At 50.4% G+C, this 20,926-nt stretch overlaps 1 protein-coding gene across 1 annotated transcript in view; it reads right to left on the bottom strand.

The window, feature by feature from the left end:
* The window catches only part of cacnb1 (calcium channel, voltage-dependent, beta 1 subunit), a 39,571-nt gene that overhangs the window by 2,468 nt on the left and 16,177 nt on the right, over positions 1-20,926 (bottom strand). Inside the window, exons 3-11 of the mRNA XM_080009459.1 lie at positions 15,551-15,670; positions 13,989-14,111; positions 10,874-11,010; positions 9,776-9,843; positions 7,109-7,272; positions 4,119-4,199; positions 3,172-3,230; positions 2,920-3,029; positions 429-580 (exon numbers count right to left, since the gene is read on the bottom strand). Of these exons, the coding sequence (XP_079865585.1) occupies positions 429-580; positions 2,920-3,029; positions 3,172-3,230; positions 4,119-4,199; positions 7,109-7,272; positions 9,776-9,843; positions 10,874-11,010; positions 13,989-14,111; positions 15,551-15,670 (1,014 nt within the window). The remainder of the gene's footprint in view (positions 1-428; positions 581-2,919; positions 3,030-3,171; positions 3,231-4,118; positions 4,200-7,108; positions 7,273-9,775; positions 9,844-10,873; positions 11,011-13,988; positions 14,112-15,550; positions 15,671-20,926) is intronic.

The raw sequence follows: 20,926 nt of genomic DNA, 5'->3' as shown, positions 1-20,926 counted from the left end.
ACACACTGTAATACACACTGTAATACACACTGTGATAAACACTGTGATACACACTGTGATACACAGTCGTACAGACTGTAATACACACTGTGATACACATTATGATACACACTGTAATACACACTGTAATACACACTGTGATACACACTGTGATACACACTGTGATACACAGTCGTACAGACTGTGATACACAATGTGATACACACTATGATACACGCTGTAATACACACTGTGATACACACTGTGATACACACTATGATGCACACTGTAATACACACTGTGATACACACTGTGATACACACTGTAATACACACTGTGATACACAGTAATACAGACTGTAATACAGACTAATACAGACTGTAATACACAAGCTGAAAAACATGTTGTACTTTCTGTCTACAGCGGGGGCAGGAGGAGGGGGCGCCAACCTTGGGCGAAGCTATTTTGATGTAAACGATGATGGGGGCCAGCGAGGTCTTGGCGAGCTGGGATGGGTGGTTGATGGTGTCAGCGTCCAGGGCGACCAGCTGCAGCGTGCGCGCCAGCTCGAAGATGCGCTCGATCTCGCTCTGCACCTCCGCTGGACGGCGAGGGGGGAGTGAGAGAGAGAGAGAGAGAGAGAGAGAGAGAGAGGAGGGAGAGGGAGAGGGAGAGAGGACAGACGCCGTCACGCCCGCGTGCCCGGCGCGGCGTCCGCCTGCGCACGGGCACGCGCCCCGCCAACCCCCGTCCGCCCGCCCGCCCACCCGCCCCCCACCCCACCCCCACACGTGCACGGCCCGGCGTGTTAGCGCTGTCGTCATGCAGGTGGAGCAGACGAGTGGTGAGGAGGCTGAAGCAAATGGGTCGGAGGCCGTTGTGCTCCCGGGTTCCATTTGCGCTCGGCGAAATGGAACGTCCAAGCGTCCCCGTCCCGCTCCGCCGGCGCCGCCGCCAGCCGCTGGAGCTGAGCCGGAGGCGCTACGGGAGGGCGGGGGGTGGGGGGGTGGGGGGGGGCGCGTCGCTTGGAAATAGGGGGGGGCGGGGCAACTTTCAGGCATTTCACCAGGTCAACGGAACAACAAGGACAGCGACGACAACAACAGCAATAACAGTCAGTGCAAAACAACAGAAAAAAAACCTTGTCGGGCGCTTCATGAGTTGTTATTTGTTAGAAGGAGGCGAAAGCGGTGATTACTCTATTAGATGAGCTGCTTGAGCTCCTCTCCTTTTCATTGTTCCTCAATAACAGCCTGTTGCACAGTGTCTTTTATTAGCCTGTGAGGAAGGGTGGAGGGAGAGAGGGAGGGCGTGGGCGGGCGAGAGCGAGAGAGAGAGAGAGAGAGAGGGATAGAGGGAGGGAGGGAAGGGAAGGCAGCTAACGTCCCTCGCCCTCCGCTCAAATCCCAGTACTCATCTGGTTTTGGCAGCCTCCGAGGGGCCGACGGGAAAATCAATAATAATCGGAAGGGTTACACCTCGCAAGCAACGCTTCCACTGGCGTTCACTTATCCAGAACCTCAACGGAGCTTCGCCCCCCCTGACGGCTCAGTCTCGACGGAGAAGATTCTTGAGTAATAAATACAGTTATATGCTAAAAATATATACACTGCAATATTAAAAAATATACTGTCGATACAACGTCGCTCAGGTTTCGATGGGTGTGTTGGGCACTAGGAGGCGCTGCGTGGGCGCTCCTTCATGACACTCCACTGACGCTGAACGACGGACCTGCGCCCCCCAGTCGCGCGCCAGGCTCCACCCGACGACGAGAGCGACGCCCTTAAATACTCGGAGGCGGGTTGGACCCCGTCGCACGGCGTCGGGCGGGGCCCGGAGGGGGACGGGCGGGGGGCTCCCTCAAACCGCCACGTCAGCCGGGGGGGGGCGCGAGGAACAGCGAAAGTGGTCAGGGGCAAAGCAGGCGGACGGATGTGAGGGGTGGGGTCACAGACAAGGGGAGTACAGCGACAGGAGGTGGAGGAGGAGGAGGAGGGGGAGCAGCTGAGAGGATACGTACCCAGCACGTCTGAGAGAAAAGAGGGAGGAAGGGATGGCGGACGGGCGGGGCGGGCGGGATGGGTGGACGGAGGGCAGGAGAGACAGGATGAAGAGAGACAAGAGACAGATCAGACTCAGACAGTCGGACGGAGGAGGCTGGTGGGACGGGGCGGCGGAGGTTTTCCTCAAGTAGCTCGATCGACTGATTGATTGACTGATTGATTGAGTGATCGATTGATGCCCTTCTCTAAACGGTATGACCGAAGGGGCAGAGAGTCAGCGTTCACCCTCCGTCCACCGGAACAAAACATCTGGTTCTGGACCCTCGTCAAGGTCGTTGCAGCTGTGGCCCGCATCCACGTGCTTCATTAAATACAATTCCACCCAACTCCTCAACTTATACTGGATATATAGAAAAATAAATCCCGATTTTACTTTCACTAAAGTGATGCGACTGTGTTAGAATGTAGTCGAGTGAAAAGTAAAAGTCTCTGAAACTTAATATTCTTAAATAAGTAGACACTTGAAAAAATGCACTTAAATACAGTAACGAGGTTCATAGATGCCTCTGAATCCGCACCCGGATACCTCAAAACAGACAGAAACAACAACCCCACATTTCACTTTTTTTTCCCCGTTTCCCTGAGGGTCTTTGTCCTTATGAGAGAGGGAACAGAAAACACACGGACCGTCAGCGACAGAGCATTTCAAATCACGGGAAAACAGAGAGAGATGGAGGGAGAAAGTTAAATGGATGAGAGGCGACACTTACAGGAGTCGATGCAGAGGTGCGGAGGTACAGCGGAGTACAGCTCTAATCAACCCGCTAAATAAACCACGAGCGCCGGATCCTGGTCGCCCGCGCCCCGGCTGGCGAGCGGGCGGGCGACACGTCCGATGGAATATTATATATGAAATAAATGCAACATCTGCCCTCACCCAGGCTGGAGCGCGTGCTGGAGCGCTCGATGATGGTGTGTTTGCTGGGGTTGTTCAGCACGGAGCGCTTGGCCAGCGAGATGTCCGCCGTCACCCGCGTGATGGATATCCTGCGGGAGTCGGGAGGGGGAAGGGATTTTGGGGGCGTGAGCGCGGAACGGGTACCTGTCCACAATTTTGGGGTCTCTCTCTCTCTCTCTCTCTCTCTCTCTCTCTCTCTCTCTCTCTCTGCTGTCCCGCCCGCCGGCCTACCTGCCCTCGAACTTGTGCTTCAAAAAGTCAAAGAGGGCCTTCTGCATCATGTCGGTCACCTGCGGGGAAGAAGCGCAAACGTCGGACATTTTCTCCATTTTCTTCAAATGGAAATACATGGGAAGCGTTTTTCTAGCAGAGCGGAGTGTGTGGGAAGAGCTGAACTGAAATTAGGAATAATATTTAAAAGTGGTAATGTCCAACCAGACGGTCCTTATGGCAAAGCAACGCCCCAACAGGGTGATCAGTGTATCACTCTCAAGGGGGTTATGGGGGTTATTCTGCCATATATTATTACACAGCTTCTTCCTAAATAAATGAATACATTGACATAGTTGACAATTATTTTATAACTAGATTCTGACGCCTAGTTTTAGAGCTTCCTGCTCGGAAAAATAGCCCACAGCATAGTAGCTGCACCAACGCGGAACCTGGAAAAATAAATAAATAAATAACTACATAAAGTAGAAAATCGCCCTACATCTGACAAAGTGAATTTGGGGATTTTAATATCAACGTCCACTTTCATCTCTTCCCAGGTTTCCATTGTAGTTTCTATGTAGCGTCACCAGATGGCGCCAGTGTGAGTGGCACGCTAACGAGGGACCGAAGCCAGGAGAAGCGGTTGCCCCAGGCAACGGACATTATTAACTGCTCAGAAGCTCTTGACAACCAAATTCAGAAATAACTGATCCGTACTGACCCATCGGGATCGAGTATACCACAGAGCTGTGTAATAAATACTTTTTACTGAATTACTTGTATCCCGTCCTCCCTCTGTGGTGCCTCCTCAAGGTTCCTTCCATTTTTTTGGGTGGAGAGGTTTTCCCTCGCCCGGGTGGGGGGTTCGGGGGGACTAGGAGGGTGCCGTGGATTTCTGTGTGAAATGTGAAGCCCGTCTAGCTGAACTGTGATTAGAGTGTAAACAAACGAAGCGGACATCTCACCTCGTAGCCCTTGAGTGAGGGCCCCACCAGGATGATGGGTCTCATGGAGGGAACCACGTCGTACGGAGGAACGTGCTCCATCTGAAACATGATGTACAGGGGTCAGGCGAGGCGTGTGATGTGTGTGAACGCACACACACACACACACACACACACACACACACACGCACACACAAAGATGCTGTCAACACAACTCTCACGGAACACGAAAACACCGAAATACGATCCGCAGCCACAGGAATACACTCATACATAAATTAATGCACAGTTCACACAAGGGCCCCGCCCTCCTGACCCGACCCAGCCAGAGTCAGGATGGCTTTTGTAGCGAGACCTCAAGAGCCGGACGAATATTTCAACGCCCAGATCTCTGAAAGCGTGGAGATGTAGCGGTCCGCACTGCGGGGTCTTTAAACCGTCAGATAGGGAGCAGGGGGTGGGGTGTCGTTACCACCACGCAGAGCCCTGTCAGTCGGGACCCGACGCCGACTTCCACAAGCGGCGCTCCAGCTGGCAACCATGCATCAGCTGGTGGGTGCCAAGACTGACAAAATGGTTGCCAAATTGTAATTATCTCACAATTGAGTGATATTGATCCCTAATAGGAATAACCGATATTTCAATATTAAGACAGTGATATCAACCAAAAAAAAGTTTTTTTTATGGATATATTTACATGTTTTTTTTTTAGTTTTTTTTTTAACAGTTTAACAGTCTTGATAAAAGGTAAACAACGCAATCATCAGTATCTCAAATTTTTTATTATATATTTATTATATATTTTTTTACATATAACAAGGTGTGTACGAAGGGGCAACCGCTAAGGTCGAGACCCGTTCGTGTTTATTATTTGGTTTTATTCCCTCGTGATAATAAATCAATATATTGCGAAAGAAAGAGAGAGAGAGAGAGAGAGAGACGTCGCGAGATTGCTTTTTTTATTCATAGTTCTTCTATTTTAAATCCTCCTGATTGGTTCTTCTAATTATAATTCCAATTTGCCAGGTTGTGTCCGAATCCTTTGTCTCTGTCGCGTCGCTCCCCAAGACATTTAACACCCGGGGGAATGTAAATGAGCCTGGCTCCGGCTTATGGGATGGATCTTCCGCAAAGCGCCCAACGTGCCGGCAGCCTGCGCTCCGGCACATACTCCAGTATGAGTAGCGCATTATGAATCACGGGAGGCGTGATTCACCCCTCAAAGCCGACCCGCTCCTGAAACAGTCCGTTCGCGGCGACGAGAGGGCGAACGCTGCCGCGCCGGCTCTCGCTCCGGCAACTGGGGGCGGGGGGTAAAACGGGATTCTTGTTTTTCCTTTTTTTTTTTTCCTCCCTGCTTTCGGATCCACATTCGGACTCCGCCCGCCCTGGGCTGCTCTCCGGCGCCACTTCAACACATCGCGTTACATAAACACAGCTAGTTTGTTCTCATCGGCGCTCACGGGATCTAAAAATACATGGGTTTTTTTTAAAAGCGGCCCGGTGGATGGCCCTTAATGCTGGGAGGGCAGCGCTGGTGCCGAGCACGTAACCACCCCGGTGCCCGGGTGTGTTTTTTTGTTGTTTTTATCCCGGAGCGTAAGCACGCCGCTCGGCTTTGAGGTGGAGGCGCGGCTCCGTGTCGACGCGCCGCAGCTGCCGCGGCCCTCTCGTTTGTTTTCTTAATGAACGGAAAGTCTTAGGAGGAGCGGAGAAAGGTGTGAGCTGGAAATTAAACGAAAAACACGCCGGGACGCGTCCGCTGCTCAGCCCCGTGAACGAGTGCCGCCGGGAATCACCCCGACGCCTGGCTTCCGTCGACGGTATATTTTTTTTTGGCGTACTTCTTATTTTTTAATTCCACCTCACAAGGCGGAAGCGCGGTCGCTTCAACAGATGCCAAAAAAATAAAAACAGGATTAAGTGCGACTGATGGAGATACGTGTTACCGTGCTTTTAAGAGCAGGGTTCTCACCGTAACATCCAAATTTTCCAAAAAATGTGAAAATAGAGGCGATATTAAATGTGAACGTGAGCCATCGCCCGTAAAACGGTCAGGGGCGAAGTGGAACGAGTGACTAGTAAACTGAGAAATTGGCTGAAACTCAATTGGACGGCGGCGCGGTCCTTTAATCCCACAACAGAACCTGAGCGATTTCACAGCCAATTTGCGTCAAGAGATAAGACACTTGGAGCTGGCGACGTGGACTGAGTCCGTGGGTATTTGGGATTTTTTTTTATTCTATCGTTTTCCACATTTTCTCACATTAAAATCCCCCTGAACGACCGACAGGCGGCGCAGGAAGCAGGCAACAGGAGGAAACAGCGTAAAAAAACATTGACGGGGTCAGAGGTCAGAGGTTAGTCTTGTTAGAAAAACAAACCACACTCACCGATTTCTGTTTCTGTTTAGCTGGACCACCTACGGTATCAGTCCACACACACACACACACACACACACACACACACACGCGCGCCACACGCACATATGTACACACGCACGCACACACCCACGCGCACACACACACACACACACACACACACACACACAGAGAAAGAGCAACACACAAACAAAAGCAGAAAAAAAAACACAGGTGACATTTTGTTATTGACAGGTTTAGATTAAGAGAGGAGGGGGGTGGTGGGTGGAGGGGGTCTGGGAGAGGAGTCGTTCTAACGTCTTCTGATGAAAAAAACCCCCAAAAAAAACAAAAGCAAGTCCAGGCTTATCCAATAGCGAGTTAGCTCAACGCCTCTCCCAGCCGTCGGAGATGACAAACGGCCCCGGCAACGCATCTCGGCGTTGCCACGGCAACCGCAGCCTGCGGGGTCCGGCCCGGTGTTAGATTCAGGAGCGAGCAGCAGGGTCAGCGGCGGTGGTGTGTTAGTCAGAAACGGCGGCGAGAGGAGGGGTAGCAGATGCTGGGGGTGGAGGTTAGGTGGGGGTGGGGGTTCCAGGGAGGGGGGTGCGCCTGGTGGCGGGGGAGCAGAACGCGGCTCCACAGCATTACCTTCTTAAAGAAGGGCAGTCGGTGGGCGTTGGTCCCCTGCGGGGAGGTGACGCTGCCCGACGTGCCCTTGGGGGAGCGAGGGTCCCCCTGGAACTCAGGGAGCTCCTCGGCATCAAAGTCCAGGGGGTCAACGTCAAAGGTCACTGTGCACGTGTCCACGTGCGCTACGGGGGGTGGGCCGTCGGGGCGAGGGCAGGGTGGGGATGGGGGAGAGCGAGACAGCGGGGCAGAGGGAGAGATAGGAAGGAAGGGGGAGGGAGAGAGAGGGAGAGAGGGGATGGAAGACGGGGAGAGCGAGCGAGAGAGGAGGAGAGGTGGGGAGGGGGGGGAGGGAGAGCCAGGGTGAGGGAGAGAGAGAGAGAGAGACAGAGAGAGAGGAGGGGAGACAGGAAGAGTGAGGGAGAGAGAGGCGGGAAGGGAAAAGGGGAAAGGGGGTGAGAAGGAGAGCCAGGGTGATGGAGCGAGAGAGAGGAGGGGAGAGAGGGAGAGCGAGCGAGAGAGGAGGAGAGGTGGGGAGGGAGGGAGAGGGAGAGCCAGGGTGAGAGAGAGAGAGAGGAGGGAAGACAGGGAGAGCGAGGGACAGAGGAGCGAGGGAGAGAGAGGCGGGGGGAAAGGGAGACAGGGAGAGGGAGAAGGGGGGAGGGGGTGAGAGGGAGAGCCAGGGTGAGGGAGAGAGAGAGGGAGGGAGAGAGAGGCAGGGGGATAGGGAGACAGGGGGGGAGTGGGAGGGAGGAAAAGAGAGGGAGGGAGGGAGGGAGGGAGAGAGAGTGGGATGAGGGCGTGAGAGAGAGCAAGAAAGGCAAAGAGAGAGAGGGAGGGATGGAACAAGAGAGAGGGGAAAGAGAGGGATAGAGCGATAGGGGGGGGGCAGGGAGAAGCCGAAAGGGTGGAATGAAGAAGGACGGAAACAAAATCCAAAACAAGAGAAACAAAAAAAGAGAGAGGAGAAGAGCAAAAAGGGAAAAGAACAGATGGGAGGAAGAGAGAGAGAGAGATGCGTCAAAAAGAGAAAAAAAAAAAAGATGAAAGAAACCGTGAGAAGCTGGAACGGAGGAAGGGGGGCTTTGGGGGCTGAAGCGACGCGGGGCTCAGAGCCGCCGGCCACGCCCGCCGCCGCCCGGAAGGTTGGAGACCCCCCCCGGGGTGCGGCCCGCCCGTCCCGCTGCAGGGAGACGCTGACATTGCGCCTTTTCACTCGCGCCGGGTTTTAATCCGCAACCCCGTCACTCTCATCCAGAGCGGGTTAATTAAATAAAGCGGAGACGGGGCCAGAGGCCCCTGTCCGTCCAAAGAGACGCAGCGCGGGCTCCTCGAAGATCACGCCGTTCATTTCGACCAGGAATAGCCGCCGCCCTAAAAAATTATTTCTCAAAGGTTTTTTTTATTTTTAATTTTTTTAATAAACTCTCGGGACTTGAGTCTTAATATTTGACTCCTGCCCCAGATTGAGAGTTTTCTCTGATGATTCAGCAACCGTTAATTACAATAAATTTCCGTTTTGCTCAGCAGTGAAGTGCAATGAGGTACAAAAAAAAACGATAAAACAAAATTATAATTAATTCAAATGAATAAATAATGAATAAGGACTGTGTTCTACCTCCGTCCTGACCTGCTGCTGCCCTCGCCAAAGTAAATCTAAGTGGTTTCATTGTGCTCAGGGGTTGCCCTCCTACGCTTGCAGGGAGGGTAAAGCGGTCGATTCATCCCAATTTAAGGTTGACGCCAGAGAGTCCTTCAAAGTAAAAGCCTTTTCTTTTTTTTTTTTTCTGGAAATGAAAGCCAGAATAATAATCCAACCCCAAGGACGAACAGAAACTCCAGAAATCTCAACCTGTCGCGCCTTATGTCCAACTCCAGATTTCAGCCTCCCAGATATTAGGGGAAGGGAAGAAGCGGAAGGAAAGGAAAGGAAGTGGTGTCGATGGAAGAGTTGTGTAGCGGGGCGGGGCGGGGCAAGGAATTTCTATGGTATTTTGATCTAAATCAAACATCAAGTATTCCAGAGTGTAAGGGGCGTGTCTACAGAGATAAGCCTCGCCCACCCAGAGGAATCATCTGCCCATCCAATGAAAACTCCGGAGAAAAATCCCCGTCATTCTCCCAATTTTACCCCTTTTTCCCCGCTGTACTCCCGTTTAAATATTTTCCCGTAACCCGTTAAACTACGCCCTTGTTTACACAGCCTATTCGTGTTGTCGCCCGCACAAATAATCCAAATGCCCACCGGAACCCACCCGAACCCACCCGAGCAGGTTTGTCAGATTACTGGGATGTTCACTGGAGACTGTTTTTTTTATAGATAACATAATCATCTCCTCTGCTCCCTCAGTTCCTTCAGGGGTTTTAATTAAACTCCAAATAATCCACATATGAGCTATCATTAAACACCTAAACACTCAAACGACATGACGTGTCAATTTCCGAGTGTGCTGTCCGTCCTATTTCTGTCCTTCTCCGTCGGCTGATGACAGAGCTCCCGGGAACTCTGCGAGTCGGCTGATGGAGGTGTGCGCTGACTCAACAGGCCTGACTAACCCTCACGCCATCACTCTGTCGCACACACACACACACACACACACACACACACACTCTCTCACACACACACTCTCTCGCACACACACGCGCGCACGCCACCGTTTCAAACGCGCATCCGCAGCCGAGCCTCACCTGTACCAGGTGGGGTGGGTCTGCGTGTTCCCGTGGCCACGTCCAGGCTGGAGCTTCCACCGGATTTACTGCGATGGAAAACACAGAGCGCGTCTCAGGGCTGGACACAGGGCGCAACACGGCAGGGGTTCTCAAACGTATTTCGATGGAGGGCCCCAGGAGGAGGTCAGGAGGCAGGAGGCTGCGGCCCAACAAGGTCAGAACCTCTCGCCCCAAGAACAGCTTCTTCCCGTCTGCAACCCGCCTCATCAACAAGGCCCGGGGACACCCCCCCCACTGAAACGGACCCTCACCCCCACCCCCACCACCCCTGAGACACTACACGTTATATCAACGTTGCCATCCATTAACGCACATCTTTGTTGACATCCTTGTTCTCGTGTACTTTTCCCCTGGTCATTTTTTTTTTCACATTCCTGCACTACTGTTCAGTTTTTTCCACTTAAAAAAAACAAAACACATTGAACATATTGCACACATTGTTTATTCTCTATGTTGTATGTGATGTGCCAACAAACCACGGAAAATTCCTTGCATGTGAAAACTTGCTTGGCGGATAAAGTGATTCTGATTCTGATGTATGAGATTAAATAAACCCGAGGACCCCACTCACGTTATGTAATTTGATATCAGGCCTATTTCTCACACTTCTACATAGGTTACGTGGAAAAACAAACACAAATCAAGGGAAATGTATGGAAAAATGTTTGTATTGCACTGTTCCAAAATACGGAATATAAAAACAGTGCAAGAAATGTATTAAAGAGACAGGCCTATCCAAATATTATATTTGTAAAAGTTAAAAGATGTACACCTTCAAAGGACACAGAAATTAAATAATAATAATACTACTACTACTACTACTACTACTACTACTACTACTACTACTAATAATAATAATAATAATAATAATAATAATAATACAATAATAAACATTTTTTTGAACGTTTATTTTTATAATTTGTTTTCAAAAAGTGTTTACAGACGTGTCTAACAGAGGGTACCACTGGGTGAAAGGTTAACATGTCATTCTAAAACACACACTCGGTCACATGGAGATGATGTTGACTCTCTCGCCCTCTAGAGCCCCTCTCTCACCTGGAGCTGAGTCGGTTCTGCCTCATCCTCTGCTCCTGCAGCAGCCGTGTGTTTTCCAGCTTGACGGGGCTGGGGATGAAGCCCACCTCGCAGCCCTCCTTCACCAGGCGTCCGATCCACCAGTCGTTGTTGTACTTCTGCGGACGGCGACACAGACGGAGACGGACCGGCGTCAGTCGGGTGTCACCAATGGTCATATTCCAAAGCTTTGGCTAATTTCACTCCGCTCTTCTACCGCTGCTACGAGCAACACCGTCGCCTTGGAGGTCACCCCAGAGGTCAGAGGTCACCCCAGAAGCGACTTTTCTCATCACCAATAACTAGCTCCCCCTGGATGAAGCTCTATCCATCTACAGCTGTGAACTGATGTTATGTTGTATCTCTAATCAAAACACGGCCACAGCGGACACAACATTATGAATTATCAACATAACAAAGAAGAATTGCTATTACTTTGAATCAAAGCTGCCCCAGCATAAATTATTTAAAACAATTTACACATAGAGGGAATCTAGAGGAAAATGTGCAACGGTGGGGAGCTGGTCAGGGGCCTGCTGGGGGCGCGGAGCAGCCTGTAGCTGGTCGCTGTGGGTTTGGTGCCTCCTGGTGCCGTGGAGGGGGGAGGGGGCGCTGGGGCATGGTCTGGTCCGGGGTGGGGTTTCCGCGTGGCCGCTGCACTCCAACATTGATCTGGTTGTGCTTCGCCTATCTCTGCCAGTGCTGGAACTCAAATTCAGTGCACACACTGCACAATAGGCCTAGGGTTTGCAGGACGGGTGGGATGCGAGCCGTGTGGGCAGCGATGTGGTGGGCGGCTGCCATCTTGCCCATCATGCTGTACAGCTCCAGTCGTGCTTCGCGACTTTCCTGCAATTTCAATTTCACTCATACTAGCTTCGAATTTGTACACACCCACACAAATCTTACTCCAACCAACACACTACCAGACCAGGGTCTGCGGGGCAGGAGGGGTTCCAGGGACTGGGGTTCGATATTCTTGGATGGCTCACACCCCTCCACACCCTGCAATTTTAACTGCATACACAAAGAGCCCACACTGGGCACTGCGGTTTCCGGGGTGGCGGGGCGCTGGTGGGTTGGTGTAGGGGTGTAGTTGGCCAGGGGGCAACCGGATGGGCCCCTTGACAGCTGTGTTCAGGTCCTGGCGGCTTGCCACTGGTATCCATCGGGGCTGCGGAGAGCGCCGCCGGGTGCTTTCCAGGGCCCCTTGGCGGATGCTCAGCGTCACTCACCAGCGCCGCAGGTGGTCCTGGAGGGGGGTCTGTCTGTGGTCCGTGCCTGGCGACCACGGCCCGGTTTTCTGTGCTTGTCAGTGCGTCTCATGCCTGGACATGAGTCGTATGAGCTTCCCCTTAATCGAATGAATCAACAACGCATCTGATACGTGAGTTACAGTTTCACACAGCATCACAGTTTTCCCAGCGTGTGAACTCGGCACCACTTTCTGCCGTCTCTCGATCCGACACAAACTCTCGAAGCAGAGAGCCGTGTTTGAGTCTTCAAACAAAGGACGAGCCCACTAGTTAATCGATCGCGGATAGCGTCGTGCTCATGGACGGATAAAGAAAAAAAGATAAAAATAGGTTTAAAATAATGCTAAAATAACTCGCCAAATATACTGTGGCTGCCGTTAATATACCTAGGCCCAAGATAAAGTCTATGTGTGGGAAACACTGCACTTTTTGGCCGAGTCAACAATGAAATGCCCCCACGCCTTGTTCACTTCACTCCAGAGCATTCAGAGTCAGTGCAAAAAACACACGCGATGACATCACCAACTAATCTACAATTAAATTAGCTGGCAATTTATTTGGTCATCGATTTTTTTCTCGACTACGTAGATTATTCATTGCACCCCTACTGTGTGTTTCTTTTCTTTTTCATTAGCTAATAAAACGCTAATAATAAGGTAATTGGGGCCGTCCCGCCTGCCAGACGCCACCCGAGAGGCGGAGTTTTCAGGGCCCTCCGACACAGCGATGTTACAAACACACCAGTATATTGTAGAGAGTGGGCAAGATGTAACAAGCCGGGAGCAGGTGGACACATGTCATGACAGAGGCTGTGTGTGTGCGTGTGTGTGTGGGGAGGGGGGTTTTACCTGTTGCTCCCTGATTGCTCTGGTGAGCAACAGGCGTACAGCCACCTCTGATCCCGGGCCAAATGACATAGACCCAAGACAGGTGTGGCTGCTTCAACCACACCACCCCCACGCCAAAGTAATATTTTAAATTTATTTTTTTCCAGAAAGTTACTGGCGTTACGTGCCGCAGGATCCACAATAATGTTTATGGATTTCGTTTGTGGGTTGAACACCTGTAAGACATCTGTCTCCATCTTATCAACACTCTTGAATAACGGCAGAGCTAAACGAGAGAATGGGTAGTGAGTGTCTCTTGCTGTCGAGTTGATAATATTCACAAGAAGTTTACTGAGTTGACGTGAATCACGGAGGCCATTTCACCTCCGCCCCCTCGTCCTCCACCAGCATTTAGCCCGGAGTGGGCGTGGGGAGCAGCGGCTCATTTGCATTTAAAGCTACGGACACAGAAACAGCCCGTCGAGAAAGGGAAACAGCCCGTCAAGAACAGCCCGTTGAGAAAGGGTCTGAAACGGTGAGGTGTAGAGGCATGTTATAATGGCTAGAATGCATAATCCGAGTGGTATTTTCAGCAAAAAACCTCAGAGACCTCAGAGCCCAGAGACCTGTATTAACTTGTCGAAAAGGAGTATAAGTGATGACCTTAAATTACATTTCAAGGACACCCCTGTGTGTGTGTGTGTGTGTGTGTGTGTGTGTGTGCGCGCGTGCGCGTGCGTCTTGTGCGATCTGTGATCGTGCATCGGTGGTTTCATGGATGTCAGGTGTCCTCCAGTCTCTCTCCCAAAACAGATCCTGGCCTCGGCGAAACCACATGACTGCGTAAAAAAAGGCTCTCCCCGAACAAACTTCCCTTCTCTTTGCCGACCGTTTCCCAGCACGGCTCGCTGCAGACTCCCTCTCAGCTGACTGTGGGCTCCAGGCAGCGAGACGCCGCTCCGTCGCAGGGGACACACAAGGGAGCCGGAAAAAAAAAAAAAGAAGCCAGTTTACCTCTTTGATGTGCAAGAAGTCTTTGGCTTCGAAGGAGATGGCCATGCCCTGGACCGGAACATCGTCGTTGGGGCCGGAGTTGTAGCCCACGTTAGTCCGCACAGCGAAGGCCACGGGCTTGGTCTGAGTAGGGACAAGGTGGAGGTGAGGTGGAGGAGAGAAATCAGAAAAAAAAAAATAAATAAAAACTTTCTGAAGTGTTGCCCAAATGTGGGGAGCTCTCCTGCAAGGCTGAAGTGGTATTGAGAGTCCCCCTCAATTTAAGAGTGACATTTGGGTAAATCCTGCTCTTATTCAATAAATAATTGTATGTACTATATATTTGGTAAGTATTAGGTAGAAACAAGGAGGGTTACTAACGAGATGGTTCTGTGAACAGTTTCCTTTACGTCTGATGGCAGGGGAAGTGATTAGGACCTGTGCTACCAGTACTTATTTTCACCACTGAATTTGTTGAAATGAAGACCTCCCGGATTCAAATAAAAGACCTTCTCGTGGATGAACTGCATGTAAGACATTTGGAGGCTTTTCACGGAGACGCTGGTTTGATGCAAACATTGTGGCTTCAGTCTTTTTTTTTTTTTTTTTTTTTTACGTTATTCAATCGTTGAGTCCTGCGATGGACGCTCCCACGCCCACACGGTTTTTCATATATATTTTATATAATATTATAAAATTAAATAATAAATAATATTTTATGTTTTCCTTATGTTTAAAACGTATATTTTTACACCCTACATTCATAATGCACATATCAAGTACAAACACATATTAATGACACATAGGTTTTGCGTCGTATAACTTACATATTGGGAAGGACAAACAACTCCACCGCTGCAGGGCTTAAAGAGCTGTGGAGGAGTCCATCCAGCTCAACCTCCTGGGAGGGCTGGTTCATTTTGTATTTTCTTTAATAATTATCTCTTTTTATAGGTGAGTGTTTTTGTATTTATTTTGCAGTTATTTAAACATGTGCACTGGCATCATTTAGTCCCTTGTTTTATAATATTTAGAGTTAATCATTTTTGTTGCTGATATTTCCCTCACCCCTCTTGTGTCTTTTTTGTTTGGCCCCGTCCCTGTATATTACACGTTCCCCCCTGTTTGATTTGATCAGGTCTGTTAGTCACATCTCGTCTTTATGTTGACTCCTGTTTAAGTTATTTTTTCCTCATTTTTAGAATTATCATGCTTTAGCTTTTTTTATCCGACCCCTGCACTTGTTTTGCAACCCTCGTCAATTGATTATATATTTTGGTCGATAAATCCTAATTTTGCCTCGATCCACCTGCGACTCCTGCGTCTGACCTGCAGTGTCTCCTTCAGCACTTCGCCACGCCCAGGTCAAATGGATGTGAGAAATGAATACAACAATTGAAACTGAAACCTCAATTTACAATTGAGAAAGCAATGTTCACATTTTAAGAAAGGAAAATAATTTCGGTCAAAACAAATTGAGGGAAATCCGACTCCAGCCCAGTGGTGTCTCTCCCAGGCGCTGAGTGTGACAGGTGTGTGGACGGGGGGGGGGGGGGGGGGGGTCAAGAAGGTTGACCTCTGACCTTGGCCTTCTCCAGCGTGGCGAGGGCCTGCCTGTCGGCCTCCTTCCTCAGGGCCTCCGGGTCTTCCTCCAGGGAGACGTCCGAGTCCGACGGCCGGCTGGTGTAGGAGTCTGCAGAGCCCTGCGACACACATTGAGGAGGAGTCACACGCACCGCCTCCCCAGACTGCAACATCACTCGTGGCTTTGAATTCAAAGTGTGAAAAATGTTAAATCGGAAGGAGGAAACGTTTTTTTTTCCCCAGCAGAATATGAACATTTAATTCCGATCAGTGTTTTGAAATTGATCACAAGCCAGGCCAAATAAAACCATGAGCAAAGCAGGATGCCGAGAGAGAGTGTCAGACAGGAAGTAATAACGCCAGGAAGTAGATAGATAGATAGATAGACAGACAGACAGACAGACAGACAGATAGACAGATAGATAGACAGATAGATAGATTGATCGATAGATAGATAGATAGATAGATAGATAGATAGATAGATAGATAGATAGATAGACAGACAGACAGGCAGACAGACAGACAGGCAGACAGACGGACAGACAAACAGACAGACAGACAGACAAACATAGATAGATAGATAGATAGATAGATAGATAGATTTATTCATCCCGAGAGGGAAATTGCGTAAAGATAACGGTCAATACGCAACAAACCTTAAAACAAAAAATAAAACAGAAAAATAACATAATATAGGAGGAAGAGAGAAATTAGGGAGAGAGTTAACACGGAAACGCTGCGTTTCTCTCTCATGACTGAGATGACATCGCTGGGAAAAACACTGGGTCAAAGCTTTGGCTCATAGTTCATTTGGACATAAGATAAGCACCACTGACAGGCTGCAAGTGATAATGAACGACTGTCTATAACTTGAGGAGATGTGTACAGTGTATATAATCTGCTGCTGGGTTACAGTTATTTTCAATGTGTCACTTTTTTTTTGGATGTGTGTAAATAGGGATACAGTGACTGTGTATGTGTGTGTGTGTGTGTGTGTGTGTGTGTGTGTGTGTGTGTTCCCACCCCGAGCCGCTCGGCGCTCTCCAGGGCCCCCCCCCCCCCCCCGGTGATAAAAACACCAATATTACAACTCAGCTCTCATCCAGCACCTCACACACCTTCACACCGAGCCACTGCTGCGTGTCTGTGTGTGTGTGTGTGGGTGCGTGTCTATGTGTATGTGTGTGTGTGTGCATGTCTATGTGCATGTGTGTGTGGGTGCGTGTGTGTGCGTGTCTGTGTGTGTGTGTGTGTGGGTGCGTGTCTGTGCATGTGTGCGTGTGTGTGTGTGTGTGTGAGTGAGTGCGTGTGAGTCCGTCTCTGTGCGTGCGTGTGTGTGTGTGTGTGTGTGCATGGGTGTGTGTGCGTGTGTGCGCGTGTGTGTGTGTGAGTGCGTGTCTATGTGTGTGTGTGTGTGCGTGTCTGTGTGTGTGTGTGCATGCGTGTGAGTGCATGTGTGCATGTGTGCAGGTATGTGTGTGTGTGTGTGTGAGTGTGCATGTGTGTGCAGGCGTGTGTGCGTGTGTGCGTGTGTGCGTGTGTGTGTGTGTGTGTGTGTGTGTGTGTGTGTGTAACAAGCCTCTCCTAACTCCTCGCTCTCTTCCATGCCCCTGCATCAACCTCACTTCTGTTTTGTTTTTTTTCTCAAACACCCTTTATTTGTTCCCCTGTCGCTCTCCCCATTTTTTTTTACGAAATTAAAAATGTGATTCTTTCTTCCTCACAATTACCTTTTTTTTTCCCAAGCGCCTCAGTTTTCCTTAAAGTGCAGGCGAGCACAAAGGGAGACAAACAGATTATTTTCATGTTTATGCGAAATAACGACGATGACTGAGGGAATCCACGAGGATGTCACAGTGTCATCACTGATCCGGAGAATAACAGACATACTGTGAATAGAAGAAGAAGAGAGGGACAAGGGAGTGTACTCTACCTCTACTCTACCTCTACTCTACCTCTACTCTACCTCTATTCTGCTGTAAACTACCTCCCTCTACTTTACTTATACTCCACCTCTACTGTACTCCACTCCACCTGTACTTTACCTATATTCTACGTCTACTCTACCTCTACACCACGTCCAAATACCCTACCCTACTCTACCCCCCTCTACTCTAGCTTTACACCACCTCTACATCTACCTCTGTTCTTACACAATTCCACCTCTACCTCTACTCAACCTCCCTCTACATCTATTCTACCTCTACTCCACCTCTACCTCTACTGTACAGTATTCCTCTTCTACCGCCACTGTACACTACTCCACCTCTTCTCTACCTATATCCTAGCTCTACTCTAGCTCTACCTCCCTCTGCCTCTACTCTACCTTTACACTACTTCCAACTACACTACTCTACTCTACCTCCTCTACTCTACCTTTACACCACCTCTACATCTACCTCTGTTATTTCCCAATTCTACCTCTACCTCTTTCTCTTTCTACCTCTCTACCTCCCTTTACTCTACCTCTACATCTTCTCTACCTCTACTCCACCTCTACCTCCTTCTACCTCTCTACCTCCCTTTACTCTACCTCAACATCTACTGTACTCTACTCCACCTCTACCTCCACTGTACTCTACTTCACCTCTACTTTACCTGTATTCTACTTCTACACTACTTCCAATTACCCTACTCTGCTCTACCTTTACCCCACCTCTACACCTACCTTTGTTCTTCCACAATTCTACCTCTACCTCCTCTCTACCCCTACTTCCCTTTACTCTACCTCTACTCCACCTCTACCGCCACTGTACCCTACTCCATCTCTACTTTCCCTATATTCTACCTCTACTCTACACTACTTCCAACTTCCCTACTCTACCCCCCTCAACTCTACCTTTACACCACCTCCACACCAACCTCTGTCCTTACACAATTCTACCTCTACCTCTACTCAGCCTCTACTCCCTCCCTCTACTTTGCTCTACCATATGGAACATGTGCGCTGAGGTAAGGAGTCTGTGTCGTGATGACGCCTCACCGTGTGTCGATCCCGCCGCGCCTGGCCAGCGCCGGCACCGCCCAGCAGCTCCGCCCACAACCCGCTCCTCCCTCACGACCGACATATCAATCCACGACTGTCCTCTCCTTCCCCCCGCCCGTGCCACTGCGTGACGCTGACTAACGACGCCGTGCTGGGATACGTAGGAACCGCCAGGCTTTCCCGGCGCTGAGTCAGTGAAGCGTGGCCACGCCGCTCGTTCTCCAAGGAGGAGCCGGTTCCTCGCGTGGGAGTCGGAGCCGAGGAGGGAACGACAAGCTGAGCGCGAGGAAATAGATGTAGGTCAGAGACACGGGAGGAAAAAAAATAGGAAAAGGGCACCGCACCGTGCTCACCCCCTCTGTCTCACCCCCTCTGTCTCACTCCCTCTGTCTCACCCCCTCTGTCCCAGCGCCATTTTGAAACACGAGTAAACCAACCCGGACGCACCTTAACTTACTACTACTGACTGGTTATATACCTGTATAAATGGTTATATACCTGTCTGACCAGTTAGATATCTACCTGACTGGTTATATACCCATCTGACTGGTTATATACCCGTCTCACATGGTTATATACCCGTCTCACTGGTTATATACTCATCTCACTGGTAATATACCCTTCTGACTGGTTATTTACCCGTCTTACTGGTTATATACCTGTCTGACCAGTTAGATATCTACCTGACTGGTTATATACCATTCTGACTGGTTATATACCCGTCTCACTGGTTATATACCCGTCTCACTGGTAATATACCCTTCTGACTGGTTATTCACCCGTCTTACTGGTTATATACCTGTCTGACTGGTTATATACCCATCTGACTGGTTACATATCCATCTCACTGCTTATATACCCGTCTCACTGTTTATATACCCGTCTCACTGGTTATATACCTGTCTGACTGGTTATATACCTGTCTGACTGGTTATATACCCGTCTCACTGGTTATATACCAGTCTCACTGGTTACATACCCGCTGTGTCTGGTGTCGCCGGGCAGACATTCTAGAAAAGCTTTCCAGGTGAAGGACAGTTGGTGACAACTGAAAACCCACATCCATTTATATAATACACCTGTCTTGCTCCTGTTTGGTCAGTTTGTTGTGTTTCAATGTGGAGGTAAGACAGGAAGGGTGGTGCGGGGGGTGTCTTATTTTCTTTTTTTTTTCTATTATTTTGCCACTAATATTAATTGACTTTCTTCCATTTCCTCATTTTCTCCTCGTCCCTCACTGACATGCCCACGCGCCCACCCCAACCCCGCCGACATTCGGCAGAAGGCGGATGAGCCCCTCCGAGCCCTTATTCACCCAAGCACGAAACATTTTCATTTTTTGGTTTGTTATCATTGTTATGGAGATCTCGCGTCGGCCATCGCTGGGATTAATGCCTTGGATGGATTATGTTTAATGCATGCCCCGCCCACATCCTGCTGGCTGGCCGGGCTCTGATTGGCCGACCCTAACCCCCTCCCGCGCCGCAAAACCCACCGCCGCAGCCTCGCCACGCGGCAAGCTCCGCGGCTCGGCGTCCTGGAGTGTTTGAGTGTCGGCTTTATATAACAATCCCACTTGTTCTCCGCTCGCTGTTTTGTAGGTGACAGGCTGGCTGACGCTGGTGGGAGGTGCTGACAAGAATGTGGACAGCTGAATGTGCCAGGCGGCAGGAGAAGTGAGTCACTGCTGTAGGTGTGGGATTCTAAAATAGAGGCAAGAACGCGCAGAGGCGCACCCGCGTGCGGTGACGTCGCCGCCGTGACAGTGTGAGTCGCCCCCCGACGCCGCGACAACACACGCGCGGCCACCGCTCCCAGAACTCCGTCGTCGTTTCCCTCGGCACACTTCCACCTGCAGTGTCCCACCGGGTCATTTACTTTGCAGAGTCCACGAAGACATTTGGTTCTTCCTCCTCCTCTTCTTCTTCCTCTTCCTCCCTCTCCTCCCGCTGCAGACAGCAGCAGGAGCTTCACCTCTCACGTCTTCTCAGACAGAATGTGATCATCAACCTGCGGGGGGCTAAATATACCGCGCGGGGGAAGGCGGGGTCCTCTGGTAACTCTCAATGAGGCGTGGCCGATGAGGTTCGGTGAACGGCACCGAGATGGCCTCGTGAACGCACGAATCCGAGGCAATGAAGCAGCCGCGACGCGAGGGTCGAACATTACGATCGCGAGATGAGAGGCTCCTCAGCGAGCCTGTTCGGCACCGAACCCTGTGCTCCACTCAGGTTAACGGGTACAACTAACTAAGACAAAAGATTAACCGTGACCTGGTAGCCACAACGGCCAAGACACGGCGTCGCTGTGCCGGGTCCTGGAGCGCCGGGCGGGGCTCCCCGGCCACCCCATGGGGGCGCCACCGGCCACCGCCACCAATACTAATTAA

This window comes from Zeus faber (assembly GCF_960531495.2).
Source record: "Zeus faber genome assembly, chromosome: 11".
NCBI classification, from domain to species: domain Eukaryota; kingdom Metazoa; phylum Chordata; class Actinopteri; order Zeiformes; family Zeidae; genus Zeus; species Zeus faber.
This window is presented reverse-complemented; position numbering and strand designations above follow the sequence as displayed.